Source organism: Lynx canadensis, chromosome B1 (assembly GCF_007474595.2).
Source record: "Lynx canadensis isolate LIC74 chromosome B1, mLynCan4.pri.v2, whole genome shotgun sequence".
In the NCBI taxonomy this organism is placed as follows: Eukaryota; Metazoa; Chordata; class Mammalia; order Carnivora; family Felidae; genus Lynx; species Lynx canadensis.
The window spans coordinates 35,515,778-35,532,957 of record NC_044306.2 but is presented as its reverse complement, the minus strand read 5'-3'; the positions used below and the strand labels follow the sequence as shown (position 1 = coordinate 35,532,957).

At 58.5% G+C, this 17,180-nt stretch overlaps 1 protein-coding gene across 1 annotated transcript; it reads right to left on the bottom strand.

Annotated features, from left to right (window-relative positions):
* Positions 1–200: 200 nt before the first annotated feature.
* HR (HR lysine demethylase and nuclear receptor corepressor) lies at positions 201–13,936 on the bottom strand. The gene is made up of 18 exons (XM_030312436.1): positions 13,294–13,936; positions 11,772–12,561; positions 9,959–10,112; positions 9,695–9,879; positions 8,104–8,268; positions 7,239–7,328; positions 6,947–7,062; positions 6,059–6,140; positions 5,556–5,719; positions 5,202–5,438; positions 4,824–4,989; positions 4,563–4,632; positions 4,243–4,373; positions 4,004–4,123; positions 3,789–3,904; positions 1,625–1,789; positions 1,064–1,192; positions 201–909 (listed from the first exon to the last, which is right to left on the bottom strand). Exons 1-18 carry the CDS (start codon positions 13,903–13,905, stop codon positions 847–849), a joined length of 3,555 nt encoding a protein of 1,184 aa, XP_030168296.1. The 5' UTR covers positions 13,906–13,936; the 3' UTR covers positions 201–846.
* Positions 13,937–17,180: the final 3,244 nt, after the last annotated feature.

Below are 17,180 nucleotides of genomic sequence, written 5' to 3'. Positions count from 1 at the left end.
AGCATCCTCAGGGGCAGACCCCTGGAATGTTCCATCTGCTCCTCAGTGGGAAAAGGATCCAGGCCCCAGGAAGAAGAGTAGGCAGGGGTGTTTGAGGTCCCTGTCATCACCCCCACCCCTGCCCCACTCCACTTCCTTATCTCCCCACCCCTCCCCAGTCCATGTGGCCTGCAGGAGCAGGGCCAACCACTCCAGCAGCATTCACAGAACAACAGACTTTAATGGAAATCATGAAGGAGGGAGGTGAGAAGAGGGAGCAGGAACAGGGCATCACCCATATCATTCCTTCCAGCCAAGCCTGGGCAATGTTCTGATGCCACCCTCTCCCCACACCTCACTGTTCTCTGGCGAGAGGGCAGGATTTCAGTGGCCCCTTGTCCAGCATGCCTGCAGTGAGAAGGGCCACCCGGGAGCCCAGTGAAGATGCAGGTGGTGTAAGGAGAGCACGGGCACGGGTGGGACAGCAGGGGATGAGGCAGCAGAAGAAGGTGTTGCTTAAGCCAGAATGATTCCCGAGGTGCCCCAGGGAAGGGCTGTTTGCCTCCTGGGTTCAGGGGGCAAGGGTTGAAGGGAGTCATTCACCCCCAGTGTGGGCCTGGTACCATGGCAAGAGATGCAGGGACAGCAGGTGCCATCCTGCGAAGGGCAGGTGTGAGCTTCGACGGCACTGTGGTTGCTGGCTGTAGGGCCTAGGTTGGAGCGGGGAACAGGGTGCCCTGTCTGTGCCCAGAGTGGTGCTTGAGGGATTGACCAAAAGTCCCCAAGTCTCCCAGCATCATTATCTGCTGAAGCTGTGCCTGGACTGAGTATTTGCCCCCCAACCTACCCCAGACACTGGGGATACCCCTATTTAGCCTCCTGTAATGTTCCCACAGCCACCTTCACTGCTTGGAACACAGCCCAGTCCATCTAGGAGAAAAAGAGAGGACAAGGTGTTTACAGTCACATTCCTGGGCTCTTCCCACTGAGGATGCCCTTCCTAGGCCCCGGCTGGCTGCTTGCTTGGCACAGAGTAGATCTGCTATGCCACCCCAACTGCCCTCCTGGCCAGTGTCACACTCACCTGGGCATAAAGCAGGCGGTGATCAGGGGGCAGGCTGGGTCCCTGGTGGCAGAGCTGAGCAGAGAGGGCAGAGGTCTCCGGGGACAGGAAGTGCTGAGTGACACTCACTGTGCTTACTAGGCCCTGTACCTGTGCCAGACAGGAGGTAGGCAGAGGGTCAGTGGAGACTCGGGCTCACACATCCTCCCCTTGCCCCTCTTGTCCCTGAGGTCTACTTCCCATAATGACCCCCACCCAGCTCTCAGAGAGCAGAAGCCCTGGATCCAGCACCAGGCACCTCAAAGGGCAAGGCCAAAACCATGCCCAGGGGATGCCAGAGGTGGCACAGGCAGGGTGGGGAACCGAGGACAAGAAGCTCAGTTGGGCTAGATGACTTCAAGACCACTCAGCTTCTCCTCTTCCTTACAACGGGGCGTGACTTCCTGCCCTGCCTAGCTCTCAGGGCATCGGGAGGGGCAAAGACAGAGCAGGCCGGGGAACACTGTGTCACTGTGGTGTCTGCTCTTGGCACTTCGCATAGTGTGAGCTCTCTGCAGAGCCCCTGGCTTGCTGGGGAAGCACCTGGTGGGGAGCCCCCGCAGGCACCAGCACAGCCTCTCCAGGGGCCTGCAGCAGGGTCCAGCAGCTCACGCCCCACTCCTCCCGTAGGCGCCGCCGCAGGCCTGCGTCCAGGTAGCAGCTGCCCGGGGTGCCAGGCTCCAGGTTGCCTGCTCCGGCCGGGCACACCTCAAAGAAGAGAAGGCAGAATGAGGAAGGTGGGGAAACAAGGACAGGGCTGCCGGATGGGGCACAGACTTCCCAAAGGTCAGGGCGCAAAGGCCAAGAGCTGAAGGGGTCAAGTCTTGAAGGGCAAGGAGGGGAGGTCATAGGAGTGGGAGAAGGGGCTGGGTGGTGAGAAGCTAGGGCTGCTCAGGTTGGCAGAACAGAGATGTGGCTGGAAACAGCTTAGAGGAAAGGTTTAAGGCTCTGAGGCTGGGAGTCTAAACCCCCACCTTTCGTGGGGCTAGATGCCTTCAGTAGCCTCTATGTCCCTGGTCCTGGGCCCCTTTCTCTAAAACCCAGAAAGATATCCTGCATAATCCCAACTCATAAACTGTCTACATGAGGAGATCTTGACTTGGAGTCCTGTGAACGTCCTGAATTGTGTGCTAAGTTGTAGGTGACTAGATAGCTGTATATCCTTGAGATGAGATGATCTAAAGCATTTATCAGATTCTTCTAAGATCCTAGATGCAACAAAGGCCACACAGAAGTTCTGATGCCCAGTGGAAGTACATCCTTGCCTGCTGGGCTGAGGCCTCTGGAGCAGGCATGGCTATGGGGAGGGGTGGCCTTCATCAGCCCAACCAGAGTGGGGAACTCCTTGGGCACACAGGGATTCATGGGGGACAGAGAAGTAGACGCCCAGGGAATAGCCGTAGGGGTAAATGCCAGCATCGTGCCCCAACTGGCTGCTGGACAAATCCACCCCTTCAGTAGGACCTCAGCAATTGTCCCTGGACTTAGGACTCAGGCTTCCAAGACTGGGCCATGGGGAAAGGGGAGGCTGGTGTGTTAGGCTGGACCCTAGGTAGCCCCAGGCAGGTGCCCAGGCTCTTTTGCCCTCTGAGTGCATCCTGGAGTTCGATCAGTGTTTCCCAGGCCACCCAGTGAGAATATGCCCCTCAAACCTTCTCCATGAATCATCAGGTTTGGCCATATGAGACTGCCTAGAGGAACCACACCCAGACTAGATGAGGCTGTCTATGTATGAAGGTGTGCTTCTGTCTGCTCCCTCTGTGTGTTCTAGCATCTGTGTGTACATCTACAGATCTGTGTGTGTTTGTCGATGTGTCTGCAGATACACATGCCTGTGGGCAGGAGGGTGGTGGTGGACAGCAAGTTTAACACCTGCATGTCTGTGTATATGTATGTGTGTGCCTTAGCAGGGGTGACATTTGGTGGACGTCTTTTTCCCAGGACAATCAGAGTTCAGCTGGCCTTTGGAACTGCTGTGCCTGTCCTAACCTTAACACTAGCCTTCCACTGCCTTCCACCCCCTGGAGCTTCCTGCCCCCTGCTCATCTTCTCCTTCCCTGCTCCTCATCCTGTCCAGTCTGTCCCTCTACCTACCATGCTGTCTCCCTCAGCCTTCAAGTGCTAGCACCCCAAAGAGCACCTCCTCATAAGGTGTAGACAATGGACAGGGGAGAAGCAGGAGGACATCTCAGATGGGCTTCCCTTTGCCCTCTGCCAGGCCCCCCCCCTCCACCCCCAGCCTATGCAGGGGATGCTGCCTGCCCCCAGGAGAAGCAGTGTAGTGAACTGAGGTGGGAATAGCCATAAGCTCAGGTCTCCACTCTACCACTTAGCCTCAGTTTCCTCATCTGCAAAATGGGAAAGCAGCAGTGCCTGCCACACAGGGTGGTTATGACGACTAACGAAGATAATGTACCCAAGGCTCTTACACAGTGCCTAGCCTGTGACGGCTCCTGCTTTCATTTCATCATGAGGTCCCTCCTCAGCCCCTGCTCTCTCTGCGTGCCCCAGCACACAACTCATAAGGTCCCAGTCTGCCTTCTCTGTACCTGTCTGTGGGAGTCAAGGCTGTCCAGCTCACCTAAGGGGCAGAGAGAGTGAGCACATGGGACACACACAACAGGGAGGGCTTCCTGGGCTGGGAACCCCGACTCCCAGGGAGCATGAGGGCAGCGCAGCGAAAGAGGGCTCCCAGCTCCTTCCTCACCATCTGGAGAAAGCGGCGGATGCGTTGGGCATCCTGTGCCCGGAACACGTGCCACACGGTGCTGACCTGGCTGCCTGGAGACCAGAGCCCCTCCCCGTCCAGGCCTGAGAGGAAGTCTGTGGAAGAAAAACAGCTCAGGAGGGCCCAGGGTAAGCAGAAACAGCACGCTGAAATCTGCAGATTGTCCCCACCCCTGCTTCTGGCCCAGGACCCACCTTTCTGTGCCCGGTGCCAGGTAGGCAGTGGGGCCTCAGCACGTACCAGGACACTGACCAGGTCAGCCACCTCCACACAGAGGTTCTTGGTTCCCAGGTGCCCACGGTGTGGGCTCACACCTGATGGAGGCAGAAAAGGGACAGCTGGGCACGGGCTCCAGGACTTTGGCACAGACACACATGGGCCCAGAGGTAACAGGAATGGGCTCAGGGGCTGGGCAGGGTGGAGTAGCACTCACCATACGCTGCCCACAGCTGGGGCTCCAGTGGACGCAGGGCAGGACCAGGTGGGAGGTAGGAAGCCAGGTTGAGTTTCCCATGGTGGGCACAGTACTCTGGGAGTGGCAGGCTGGCAGCCAGGTTCTCCATCCTGAAGGGGGCAGTGTCATACCCAGCAGGCTCAACCCAGGCACCCAGATCCCCTCAAAGCCCACCACTAGTGAGGTCACTCCCAGAGGCAAGCAGGGAACACTGAGGTGGGGGGTGAAGAAGGAGAAGTGACAGCAAGGGGCTGGGCAGAGCCTCGGCAGGTGGGGCCAGCCCTTGGTACTATACACACCTGCTGGTGTCCTCGTCCCCCAGAGCTCTGTGCAGCAGGAGGACGGAGCCCTCATCTGACTTTGGGCGAACTAGAGGAGGAGACATGCCATTTGCCGGGGGAGGAACCTCCTTGTCCAGAGGACCCCGGCCCCCTGGCAGCAAGACAGTCTAGTTTCTGCCCTGGGCTCTGCTTCCAGCTGCCCCCCAGGGTCACCATGGGACTTCGCTGCCCCCTGGCTCAGTCTCCCAACTCCCCATACCCCACATCAGGGACACTTACTTTCAGGCCTGGAGAATCCCTCCCAGAACGTAGCACTGTGGAGGCTTGTGGGCTGGGGAGGTCCAAGGGGGGTCAGTGCCTGCACTTGGCCTCCAAGTGCTCCAAGAGCTTCCGTCTCCCACAGGTTGCCTTGCAGTGTCCTCTGAATCCCTGACACCAACACGGGCTGCAGTGAGGAAAGGAAGAGGGATGCAGGGAGAATGGACAGGCACCCAACTTGGCCAGGCCAGAGCATGTTGTGAGGGACACCAGACCAGTGTGGGGACCAGCCCCGCTGCCCCTTCTGTGTGATGGACCAGGTCTGCCTGATGGTGACCCTGAGGCCCTGAGGGTGACCAAGGCCATGAGAATGGGGAGCTGGGAGGTGAGGAGCCTCACCTGGCCCTGCCTCCAGTGCTCCTGGAAGAGGTGGAAGCCTCGCTGAGGTCTGGGCTCCTGCAGCCACAGCAAAGCTCCGGGAGGAGGCAGCCGTGGCCGCACTGGCGAGAGGGGTAGGCCCAGGCCTTTGCGCAGGCCTGGCCCAGCCCGCAGCCCCGGCCCCAGGGCTTTCTCCTGGATCTTCCGTTCTACCACCTGTGCGATGATGCTGTCCAGGATGTTGGTGATGCGGTCGTCCTGTGTGAAGGGAGGGATGGAGGAGCAGAACAGCTCAGGACCTGCCTTACCCCACAGGGAGGGCCAGCCCAGCCTCTGTCCCCGGGCCCCCAGGCCTCCCTCTGTGCCCTCGCTCACGCTGGGCAGGGCAGGAGTGACTGGGGCAAAGGCCATGTGTATCCTCTCGTGCCCCAGGCAGAGTTTGACAGCAGTGGAAGCCAGCAGTTCACAGAGAGAGGGACAAGGCAGGGGCCCTCGGCTGGCACGGTCCTCTGCTGGGGTCTCCGTGGAGTCGGGGGTCTCTGGCAGGGAGGAAAATGGTGAGAGGCTTCCCCTTCCCTTCGAGGCTCCACAGCCCATAGGGTCTGCCCTCATCTCTTGGCCAAGTCTGTCTCCCGCTGCCTCTCCAAAGGAGGGGCTCACAGTGGAGTTCTGACTGGACAGGGGTGGGGAGACTTGTCCTAGATTGTATTTAGATTTATTTCATCTGGAATGACTTGAGAAGAGTGAGGAAGATTATTGGGGGCAGGGCGGGGGGGAGGGGTGCGCTGGCTAAAGCAATTCCCATCTGTCCTGGGGATGCCAGCCCTGGCCCAGCCTCCCCATGCACAGTGTGAGCGAGGGCCAGGGGGGCTGCTCACCTTCCTTGATGTCCTTGGTCCTGTCAGTATCCCCGTTGCAAGAAGATTGTGGAATTGGGGGAGTTTTCTCTGTCGGCTCCTTCTGTTAAACCCATCCACCAACCCCCCCAATCCAACCAGAGATTTAAAAATGGCAAACACAGCTCAGTCCAACCCAACCCACAAGTATTAACAACAGACTCTTATAAATCCTAAAACTGTGTTTACAAGGAGCAAAATATTATGTGATATAACGTTAGGTGGGAAACAGTTGCTTACGGAATGTCACACAAGTCTGATCTAAGATACACAAAAACAGACTGAATAAATATACAGGCAAGTGCCTGGAAAGAAATATGTCACAATGATAATGGTGGCATTATAGGGCTACTGTTGTTTTCTTCCTATTACTTGCTTGTAGTTTTCACCATGGGTATGTAACACTGTCAGGCACACGAAATGCATTCAATAAGCCATTTCTTGAACGAATGATTTTTATAATAAGAGCATGAACTTTATAAAAAGTTTGTAAAATGCATACTGAGTGCCTGCTATGTGTTAAGTGCAAGGCACACAGGGAAGGTGGGTCCAAACTCCACCTTCAGGAGTCCATGCCGGCTGAGTAGAGAGACAGGACCCGCCAGCAAACGCTAAGCTGTAACACGCACAAGGTGGATAGGAGCTCTGAGCAGGAGCGAGGGAGGTGGGACAGGTGCTAGAGCTCAATCCATGGATCCCAATCCCCAGAGGAAGGTGAGAAGTAGCTTGATTTTACCCAGCTTCCATATCCTTCAGTCCCATCAAAAGATACGGGCCAAACCCTGCCAAGGTCAGTAACTTCCAAACACACTGCCCAATCCTGGGGCCAACCAGCTAGTGCTGGCACCTGTCCCATGCCCTGCTTCTTACCTGCTGGCCCCCATCCCCAGCGGCCCACACCCGGGCATCAGCTTGGCAGGGGCAGTGCCCCCGGATGTCATACTTGACCCAAACCTGGTGCATGGCGGTGCTCAATTCTGCCAGAGCTGTGAGTGGGGAAGGGAGATAGAGTTTGGTGGTGAGTGTGGACAGGAGGCTGTCCCTGTGCTGCTTGGCCTCACCAAGCAAGAGGGCATGGGATTAGGCTGAGGCACATCCACACAGAAAGCTGCTCTCCCCAGGACCCGCCCTCTGCACACCCCACTTCTCCAAGATGGCTTACCTTGGCTGGAGATGAACTGGGTGAGCATCAGGGAACTGGCACTGTGCCCAGCCTCTTGAGGACACTCCTCTGTGGACTGCTCCTGAGAGCCTGTGGGTAGGAAGAGAGAAGGTGCAGGTCAGGAAACCAAAGTAACCACAGCTTAAAGACAGGGAAGAAGGACAAGGGCATGATATCTAAATCAAGGGGCTTGACAATCCATAAAACATGGGCTTTCTAGGAAACTTGGGTTCAAGAGTGACATAGGATCCTTTGCTTGCAGAATGCAGAGCCTTTAAAATGATGATATGCATTGCCAGACTCCAAGACGATCACATAGAATACGGTGTTCTGAAACATTTCTGACCCTGCACCTCCTTTTGGCTATCTCTATTGGAACACTGGGAAATTTTAAGTCCTCAGGTGACTGAGTGGAGCCAAGGGAGAAAAAACTGAGGACCATGAAAAGAGTAAGACTTGGGATTAGAAGACGTGAGTCTGCATCCTGGACCTAACACTTACTAGCTGTGTGACCTTGAACAAGTCACTTAACCTCTCTGAGTTTTTCTTATCTGGAAAATTGAGGCAATAATACCCACCTCACAATGTTGTAAGGTTTAAAAAGATGCAAGCTGAGCAAAGTGGGAGGCATAGAGTAGGCACTCGACTTCTCTTAAGGGTGGGCAAAGACACAGGCGTGGCCCTCTGATCTGGGGAGAGGGAAAAGTCTGCTCTAAGGGGCATTGAGCCATGGTGGCTGAGGCTGGGGCTGGGGAGGGAGGCTTTCTTGGGGAGAGGCAGCCAAGAAATGGCCACACACCTTAGAGCAGCCCTTGGAGGCCCCCGTCTCTGCCCTCCCACCCTCAGCCCCCAGCTCCTTTCCTACCTGCTTTGTCCCTGGCCCTCCTAGCACCTGCCATGCGACCACAGGCCACACACAGCCGGTGGCTGCAGTGGGGGCATTTCCAGTGGGTGTTGAAGAGTCCACGATGGCAGCTGCTGCAGCAGAGTGGAATGCCTGGGTTGTCCTCTGTCCTGGTTGGCCCCTGGCCTGCTTACCACGGGAGAGAACAGGGTCAGAGGAGGCTCAAGCCATAGGTCCCTTTTGAGGACCTCCAGGCAGGGATGGAGAAGAGCAGGAGCAGCTTCCACTGTGGGGCCACCCTGGAAGGGAGACAGGCCCCTTGCAGACACCCCCACCTACTCGACAGCCTCTGTAAAGAAACTCCCCACAGCACGTCTCCAGAAAACCCTCCCAGGGAGAGTGCAGGCCTCACCTCCCCAATTCCTGCCCCAAGGATTTCCCCTCAGTCCTGAATTACCAATCCACACCATTTCCAACACATTCCTTCACCCACCTCCCTCCCTCCGGAGGTGGCGTTCCTGCAGGAGACTCTGTACACCAGAAGAGGAAACCTTAGGTGGCCACTCCTTCCCTCGCCTGGGGTTTCTGACTAAGCCCTCCGCAGTAGGTGGAAGGACGCCAGTGAGCACACGCTCATTTACTCATGCAACAGACACCTTGTCCTGTGTGGGGCTGAGCGCTGGGGACTCAGAGCTGGTCAGGGCTCAGAGATGCCCTCCTAGAGCTCACATTCCAAGAGGGGAGATGGGCCCATAGACGGGGCAATGACCACAGCACCACGGGGTGGGCACTGGAGTGGGAGAAAGGGATAGAAAGACGAGGATAGGGATGGTGGGGGCAGCTTCACAAAATGCGCCCCTAGAGTGATGAGTAAGTGTTCATTCATCAGGGAGAAAGGGAGGAGAAGGCCATTCCAGACAGAAGGAACAGAAAGTGCCAAGGCCTGAGGGGCTGGGCAAGCTGGGGTGAGCCGAGGAGGACAGGCTGCTGGCTGATGTGGAGTGCTGGGAATCCAGGCTGAGGGAGTGGCAGGCTAGATGGGCTGAGGAAAGGGGGAGGGAGCTGAACTTTCTGGGACAGGAGGGAGCCGGCTTGTGACCTTGCTGCAGGTGTGTGCACACATTTTCAAATGCACATGCAGTGTTGTGAGAGGGAGCAGGAGGCAGAGCCTGAAGCCAGGGGGACCCACGGAATGTCTGGCTCCCCACTGGTGTCTTCACATCAGCCCAGACCCTACTAGCTTTCTTAGGGCCCATTAGCCTCGAAACGCAGGGAGGGCCCTCACCTTCCAGAGTTCGTACATATACCTGGCTCTCAGTCTTGTTCCCCCAACAAATGCAGAAGCTCTTAGGCAGCTGGACTGGACCGGGTTTCACACCCTCCCAACATCCCTCACCCAGGCCAGAAACTTCAGAACTCATGTTAACTAGAAGCCTAAGCCAAGAATAAAGGCAAAGCAGTGCAGGAGCTCTCCTTGAGCCATTATCAGGACAGACAGCGTTAAGGGGAGGAAGGGGCCCACACTCTGCAGACCTCCTGCTCCTTGTAAAAGCACAGTGACCGCAGGATCCAGCCCTCTCGGGCTCCTGGCTGCCCCACGGGTCCTGCTCACCTTCCCGCTGCGCCCAGGCCAGGGCTTCACGCTCCCTCCGAAGCAGACGGCATAGTCGATCCCCCAAACCACTTAGCAGATGCTTGGCAAGGCCCTTGCTGAGCTGGGCCTCAGGGCCAGACCCTCCTCCCTCAGAGCTGACTGCTAAGTCTTCCTCCTGATGCTGCTCCCCTTCCGGAGGCAACCTGAAGACAGGGCACAGGAAGGTAAGGAGGGAGCCCCCACTGGGAAGATGCTGGGGGCACACCGGGGCAACAGGCTCACCTCAGCACTTGCTGGGAGCGGCAGGCCGGCCCTCCCACCTCTCCAGCTGCATGGGTACAGCTTTGGCACTGAGCCACGCATGCCAGAGGAGCCGAACAAGGTGTATCCTGAAGCCCTGGGTCCTGGAGGCTGCTGGCCCTACCATCTTGGGGTCCTGAGGAGACAATGAAGCTGGTCAGGGACTTGCTGGGCTTATGTGAACCCTGGGCCATGCCTTAGCACTCAGCCCACCCACATACAGAGCCAGCCCAGCCCCTAGGCCCTAGTCTACTAAGCCTGATTTGGAGCTAGTGAAAGTGAACCAGGCAGCCAGAAACTTCACAAAAAAAGGCTGGGCAGGGAGTCTGAGAATGACACGGGCAGATGGCTGAGAGGAGGGGTCTACTGTGCTGGGCCCAAGGTTGGAGCAGGTGGGATGATTATCCTGCCCCAAGTTCAAGATCCAGTCAGTGTGGACTTTGTTATATCTTTTTTTTTTTCTTTAAAGTAAGCTCTGCCTTTAAAGTAAGCCTCAGTGTGGGGCTTGAACTCACAACCCTGAGATCAAGAGCCACGTGCTTTACCGACTGAGCCAGCCAGGCGTCCCTCAGTCAGTGTAGACTTTTGGATTGCTGCGCCGTGGGCTTAGCAATACCTCTGGCGTCGTGTCAGCCTGAGGAGACAATCCCGGCATGGGACGGAGGGCGCCGGAAGGTGAGAAGGCCTGAGGGTTTCAACATAGGCCACAGGTGCAGTAACCCAAGAAGGGAGAGGGGGCCAACTGCTTCCCAACCCAGGCAGAGGCCTGCGAGAGTGTGGACAGACCCACGCCAGGTGCAGGGGTGCTTAGGCAAGGCCATTGAGAGTTGGGATCCAGGTCCGGCGGTCCTGGAGGCCAAGACTGAGGTGATGGGCCATCAGTGCCGGCTCCCTCCATGAAGAGCACAGCATGACAGAGGGGTTCAGGATGTGCCCAAAGTCCTAATACTGGCAGAGTCCAAATTGAGTTTCCATGATCCCATTGCCCAAGGGAGTAGTTGTTTATTCCTGGGGCAGGACAAGGGGTCCTTCAGGAGGGATAATCTGCCAGACAGGGTTAAGTGGCACAAGTAAGCACAAAGACAAATGTTTAGCAGGGCGCCTGGGTGGCTCAGTCGGTTAAGCCTCCAACTTAAGCTCAGGCCATGATCTTGCGGCTCGTGAGTTCGAGCCTTGCATTGGGCTCTGTGCTGACAGCTCAGGGCCTGAAGCCTGCTTTGGATTCTGTGTCTCCCTCTCTCTGCCCTTCCCTGGTTCACACTCTGTCTCTCTCTCTTTTCAAAATAAACATTAAAAAAATAATTAAAAAAAAATGAAGACGAATGTTTACTGAGTCCTTACTCAATAAAGTGCCAGGAATTCTTCAAAGCCCTTTATGTGAATGATATCATTTCATCTTTGCAGCAGTCTTTATGAGGTAGATGCCGTCTTTATTCCCACTTTATAGATGAACAAACTGAGGCCCAGAGAGGTGCAGTAACTAGCCCAAGGTCACATAGCACCAATCAGCAAAGTCAGGACCCAGGCACTCTGACTCCAGAGCCCATGCTCTGAACCATGTTGTTATATTGCCACCAACACATCATAGCTTGGGAGGAGGCAGATGGGAAGAAGAAGCCACTTTCTAGAAGGCTCTGGCCTGTAGATGCTAATGAACTCCCAGGGAACTATCACATTTCGGTGGGAAACCAGACAACTTGTGCGATCCACTCATAAACACCTCTAATGACCCCACTTCCCCACAAAGCCCCAGTCCCAGCTGCCCCCTCCCAAGCAGGGCCCCGTGCACACTTACCTCTGTGGTCATCATGCTGTTCTGCCTCCACTTTGTTCCCAAAGGATGAGTTGAGCATCTCCTGCCAATCTCTGGCCCCCTGCCCCGCACTGCCTGGGAAAGGGTTGGGTGGGCGCTTGGCAGCTGGACTGCCACCTGCCCCCTGGACCTCAGGGCTGCTTGCCCTCTTGAGGGCCTGCAGGTGGGCAGATGGGTTCTCCTCATCGCCAGGGCAGCCACCTGGACACCTGAACTGCTCTGAGTGTCGTGTGAGCCATGTCTTCTTCAGCTTGGTATGATGGCTGGGTGGGCAGGCCCTGGGACCAGAGGTCTTGTTTGCTTCCTCGTTGGAGTCACTGGGCCCAATGGTGCCCCCCTCCAGGCCCTCCTGGCACTTCCCACAAGGGCCAAGATCTCTATCTCTAGCAGGTGGGTGAGATGAACAACAGCCCACCTGCGTGGTAGGAGGCCCAGGAGAGGGGCACCTCAGCGTGGCTGATGGCCCCAGCTGGCACCCAAGGCTCCCACCCCCTGGTACAGCCCAGACGTTGCCAAGAGTATGAACCAGGCCTGGGGGACAAGTGGGCCAGGGGTTCCGGGGAACAGCATCTGGATGTCCCAGGAGAAATGGGCAAAGATTCTGATGCCTGCTGACTCCTGCCTCTCCGTCTCTCTGATGGAATGAAGGACGTTCCACTTCCCCAGTTCTCTGGAGATGCCCACCAGGGGCTAAGCCCAGCAACCCAGGTTCCACAGTTGCCAATGGCTCCTTTGCCAGCCTGAGAACACTTGGATCCTTGTGGTAAAAGCCCTAAAGAGAGGAGAAGGGATGGAGCTAGTGCTGACTTTGATCCCCAGTGCTTCAAAGGACGAGCAGAACCGACAACCAGCAGGTGTGCGCCTGTGTGGCCTCAAGGGTTGTGAAAACACTGAAGAACTCAAGCCTGGTTTATAGGCACTGCTCCCTAAGTGCCTCCCCACTGCCCTGGCCACCCCAGATCCTTCCCCCAGGATTTCTCAGACCTCCGCACAAATCCAGCAACTAACAGGTTAGTGCTTGCCACCCCCAAAGGGCCTCCAGAATCTATTGAGATTGTTTGATGACCAGTACCATACTGGTCTTAAAATATTTTAAATCTTATTCCTAGGCATGTGGGTGGGTTGCCTGGGGCAGGGGGAGGTGACGTAGACACAGGCCATGGGGCACCCTCATGTCCCACTCCCAGACAGACAGCCTCGTCTGCTCCACAACCCCAGGATGAGACCACACATTCTGAGATCCCAGTTCCCAGGGATTTGTTCTGGGTGGACAATGGGTGAGTCAACCCTGAAATGGCCCAAAGGCAAGGAAGGCTTTGTGAGATGGAATTGCTCAGAAGAAGAATTGCTTGGGGTTGACTCTGAGCTGACTACTTGGGTGCTGTCTTATCTTGTCATCAGAATGGAAGAGCAGAGTTGTGTGGCCCTGGCAGGGCTGATCAGGGATCACTGAGCTACCTCGTGTGGCCTGAGCCTCAGGTACCTTCTCTGCTCCATCACTCACCTTGCTGCCTAAGCCAAAGGCAGAGGGCACTTTGGGCTGTCCCCCTGAGTACACCCAGGGGTGTGGGGCCAGGGGCCAGTCACATGGACGCTCTGGGGGCAGGCTGGACACTAGGTAGGGTGGCAAGCAGGTGGGCATCCAGAAGGGAGCTTGCTCCAGGATCTTGGTCTCCAGCAGGAAGGGGCAGTGCAAGGGCCGGAAGGCCACAGGGTCACTCTTGGGATGGCCACCATTATGCTCAGGAATCAGGGGGCCATAGCGGGGCGGGCACGCGGAGCCACAGAGTGCCAGTGGGTGGTTTAGCATTGCCTCCTTCCAGCGCAGACCCTCTTTGCTGCCCAGCCAGCTGGCCTTCCTCTCCCCATTGCGGGGGTCTTCTCCCTCCACCAGTGGGAGCGTGTCCTTGGGGCTCTGGGGAAAGCCAGGGGGACGCCAAGAGTCTGGGGTGCTTAGGACACCCCTCCAGAAGGGGGCAGACTCTCCCAGGCACAGTGCCCCACGACGCAGGCCATCTTGAGGCAGGGTATCCGACTCCTGTCCCACAATGCCATTCTCAGGGGCTATCTTCTCCCAGGCTGGGGCGTCCTTCAGGAAGCTGGGCGTACTCTCCATTACTCTCCTGCCCTCATGGGGCTTTCCAAGAGGGGATCCCTGGAGCATAAGCAACAAAGCATGAGTTTCTCAGGCACATGCCCCAAGCACCCTACCACCTGCTACAGAGCAGGCACCGCCCTGGCAGCACCAAGGCAGCTCAAACCAGTAAGGCAAGTGCCAACCCACAGCTAGACTCCACACTGCCTGCCCACATGCGACTCGAAGGACCTGCATGGGTGGGATGCTCAAGTGTGGGGAGGTCACCCCTTTGCCCAAATACCTGGGACTTGACAACCCACCTGGGCCAGAGCCCCTCAGCAAAGACTGCCATTTCTAGGATAACATGTCCTTGCATTGCTGAGCCTGGACCCTGGTCACGAGCCATTGGGAAAGGCAAGGGGGAAGAACCCAAAAGATGAGCTCGGTGGGAGGTGCTGCACAAGGGGACAAGAAGGCTAGATCCTGGCCCTGACTCAGCACCTGCTGCATGACCTTGGGCAAGTCATATCACTCCTCTGGACGTCAGTGTGCCCTTGTGCAAAATAGGGCTTGGAAATTGGGAGTCTCAGAGGCTTCTTCCCACATTGCAGTCTGTGGATCTGGGGGTACTGCTTGCCTACCCACCCCTCAGCCCTACTCAAGCTTATAGGGGTGGGAAGTGAAGGCAGGGCAGGCCAGAGTCACTGGGGAGAGCTGCCAGGCAGGGCTGCTGGCTGGTATCTTTCCCTACACTTGGGCAGCCCCTAGTGTGTTTCTTCCCAGCTCTGTACAGTTTCTTGGCTTCTGAAGCAGAGTCCCCGGGCAACTGCTGGGGGCTGGGATCTTCACCACTGCCCCCAAGGGAAGGAGTGAGCCAGCACTGAAGAGGGGGATTAAGAGGACTCAGCTGGGATGGGTCAAGCCGCTCCAGTCCAGCAGGCAGTGCCAGGGCCGCTGGCGGCCGCTGGTAACTGCAGCCTGGCAGGGGGAGGGAAAGAGGCGGGGAAAGCGGGCTGGGCCCCAGAGAGAGGCAAAGGAGGGAAAATTGAACGTGCATGCAAAGGACCAGGATGACAGGTGGCACCAGAGCCGCAGCGCTCTCCCAGCACGGCCCCCTCTGCCGGCTGGATGAAGCCCCAGGAGAAAGGTGAGGGAGCCCAGAGAGCCTTGGCATGAGGTCGCTCGGGTTTTCTGGGGCCACCGCTCCGTCGCAGTCCAGCCCTGTCTGGCATCCTTTTAGATCTGTGGCCCAGCCCGGAGAAGCACACTGGAAAAGCACAGGGAACTCACTCGCTGCGTGCAGCCCAAGCTTGCCTCAGAAATGCCCCGCTACGAGTATCCCCTGAAGGCCCGCCCCTGGCGCCCCCTCTCGGCCCTTACCTGGGCTTCGCAGGCCGGGCGCGGCGCGGGCGGCGGCGGCGGTCGTCGTGGCCGGCGCCGGGCGCCCGCTCCCCATGGGCCGGCTCCGGGGCCTCCCGGCCGGCGAGCGAGGACGCGTTCTCCCGCTCTCTGCTCAGCGCGCTCGCGTTCTCTTTCCCCCGGGGCGGCGGGGGCGCTCTAGGGCCGCAGGTTAGAGGGGTCGGATTCCGGGATTTGCAGGATGCGGCACACGGCGCGGATTGGCCGCACCAGCTTCTGGGCCGAGGCCGTGGGTTGCGCCATGGGACGCCGAGACTCCGTGCTGCGCCGCGGGGAGGGCCGGGCCGGGGCTAGGGAGCGGGTGCCCCCGGAGGGAGAGTGGGAGCCGGGCCGGGGGGAACGTGCGCCCCGGGTCGGAAACGGCCGAGTCGGGGGAAAGGCCGAAGGGCCGGGGGAGGGGGTCGTGCCTGGAAGGGGGGCCCGATCCCGGGTCCCAGGAGAGAGGCACCAGAGAGGGCGCAGCACGGCGCAGCGCGGCTAATGGAGGGAGAGCGCGGCGGACAGCGCAGCAAGACCTCTCATCGCCATCGCCAGACGCGCAACTGAGAGTGGGGAAGCTGCTCCGCCGGTTTCCTCCTCCAGCACCCTGCGGGAAACAGGAGCCCGTGATTCGGAGGCCCCGCCTGGGCCTGCCCCCTCCCGGGCCCTGGGGGCTTCCGCCAACGCCCCGGCGATGCCACCGGCTGCGCACGGGGAGAATGAGCCCTTTGTTCCCCCCTCCCCCCCGCGGCACCCGGGCGCCTGCCGAGAGAGGCTCCCCCGGGGCAGCGTGCCAGCTTCCCAGCCGCCCCACCCTCCCGTGGGCCCGGCCCCGGAGCCTGGCAGGCGGGCAGCACCCCCACTATAGGTGCCAAGCCCGGGAACTGGAGCAAAGGGCGGGAGGGGCCGGACCAGGCCATGGTGGGGCGGGGTGCCCCCCGGGGTGCTAGGGCGGGGCGGCTGGGAGGGGGCAGTGCCAGAGCTGGCAGGGGCAGTCGGGTTCTCACGGGTCAGTGATGGGCTCCTGACCCACGCCAGCCGACCCTGTGCCTGCTGGACCACTTGCTTGTGGTCCTTCAGCTCTGGCACAGGGGTACACCCCCCCGTGGCCCAGGTCTGCCCTACCTCATCCTCACCTGGCCAAGCTGCTCTTCACCATTCTTGACTAAAGCCCCCTTCCAAGTCCCAGTAGCAGGCCCCGTGTCCTGCCTTAGCAGTTCCGGGAGACCTAGGCTCTGGTCTGTCCCTGCTCTATGGGCCTAGGTTTCACCAAGTGTCCAGAGAGGAGGTGGGACCACATGAGCCCCAACACCTGCTCCAGCCTGGTGTTCTGGGGGTCTGCCCTATCCCAGTTCCTAGTGCTTCCAGGCCCAGCACTGGAGAGCAGCCCATGGGAGTGGCTCCTGGGAGGGAGCAGAGAGGAGGAGAGGAAATGGGAAAGCAGGGCACCCTCCACCCGAGGAAGCATCCCGGCTCCTCTGCGGGGGTGGTTCCAGAGCACAGACACAAACAGACAGATTCAAACACACACAGACAGATTCAGACACACATAGAAACCCACACGCCCAACGGGCGCTTCCCTTCCCCTCAGGCCCCCCCACCTCTCACCCCACAGCTCCCCTGCCACCCTATGGAAGCCGTCCTTGGCCTGCCTTCACCCGGCCTAGGACAGAGGCAGCACCACCCCACCCACCCCCATCCCAACCAAGGGATGAGCTCTCAGATGCCTCTAGCCTGGTTCGAAGTCACACTAACATCCCTGGAGAGGGGAGCCATGAAGAGCTGGGAGCAAGCCTTCCTCCCAAGAGACAAAGGCAGGAATCCTTTTCCCAGATGGGGAGAAGAGGAGGGGGCCTAAGAAGAGGAGTCCTGAAGGGGCACTGGGCAGGACTTGGGTCATGTTGGCATAGATTCAC

Excerpts from the sequence above, each read along its gene's own strand:
- HR (XM_030312436.1), bottom strand. The coding sequence starts at position 13,905 with ATGGAGAGTACGCCCAGCTTCCTGAAGGACGCCCCAGCCTGGGAGAAG. Across the intron at positions 1,790-3,788 it reads TCCGCCGCTTTCTCCAGATG|GTGTGCCCGGCCGGAGCAGG; the intron begins GTGAGGAAGGAG and ends CTCTTCTTTGAG. Across the intron at positions 910-1,063 it reads ACCGCCTGCTTTATGCCCAG|ATGGACTGGGCTGTGTTCCA; the intron begins GTGAGTGTGACA and ends TTTTTCTCCTAG.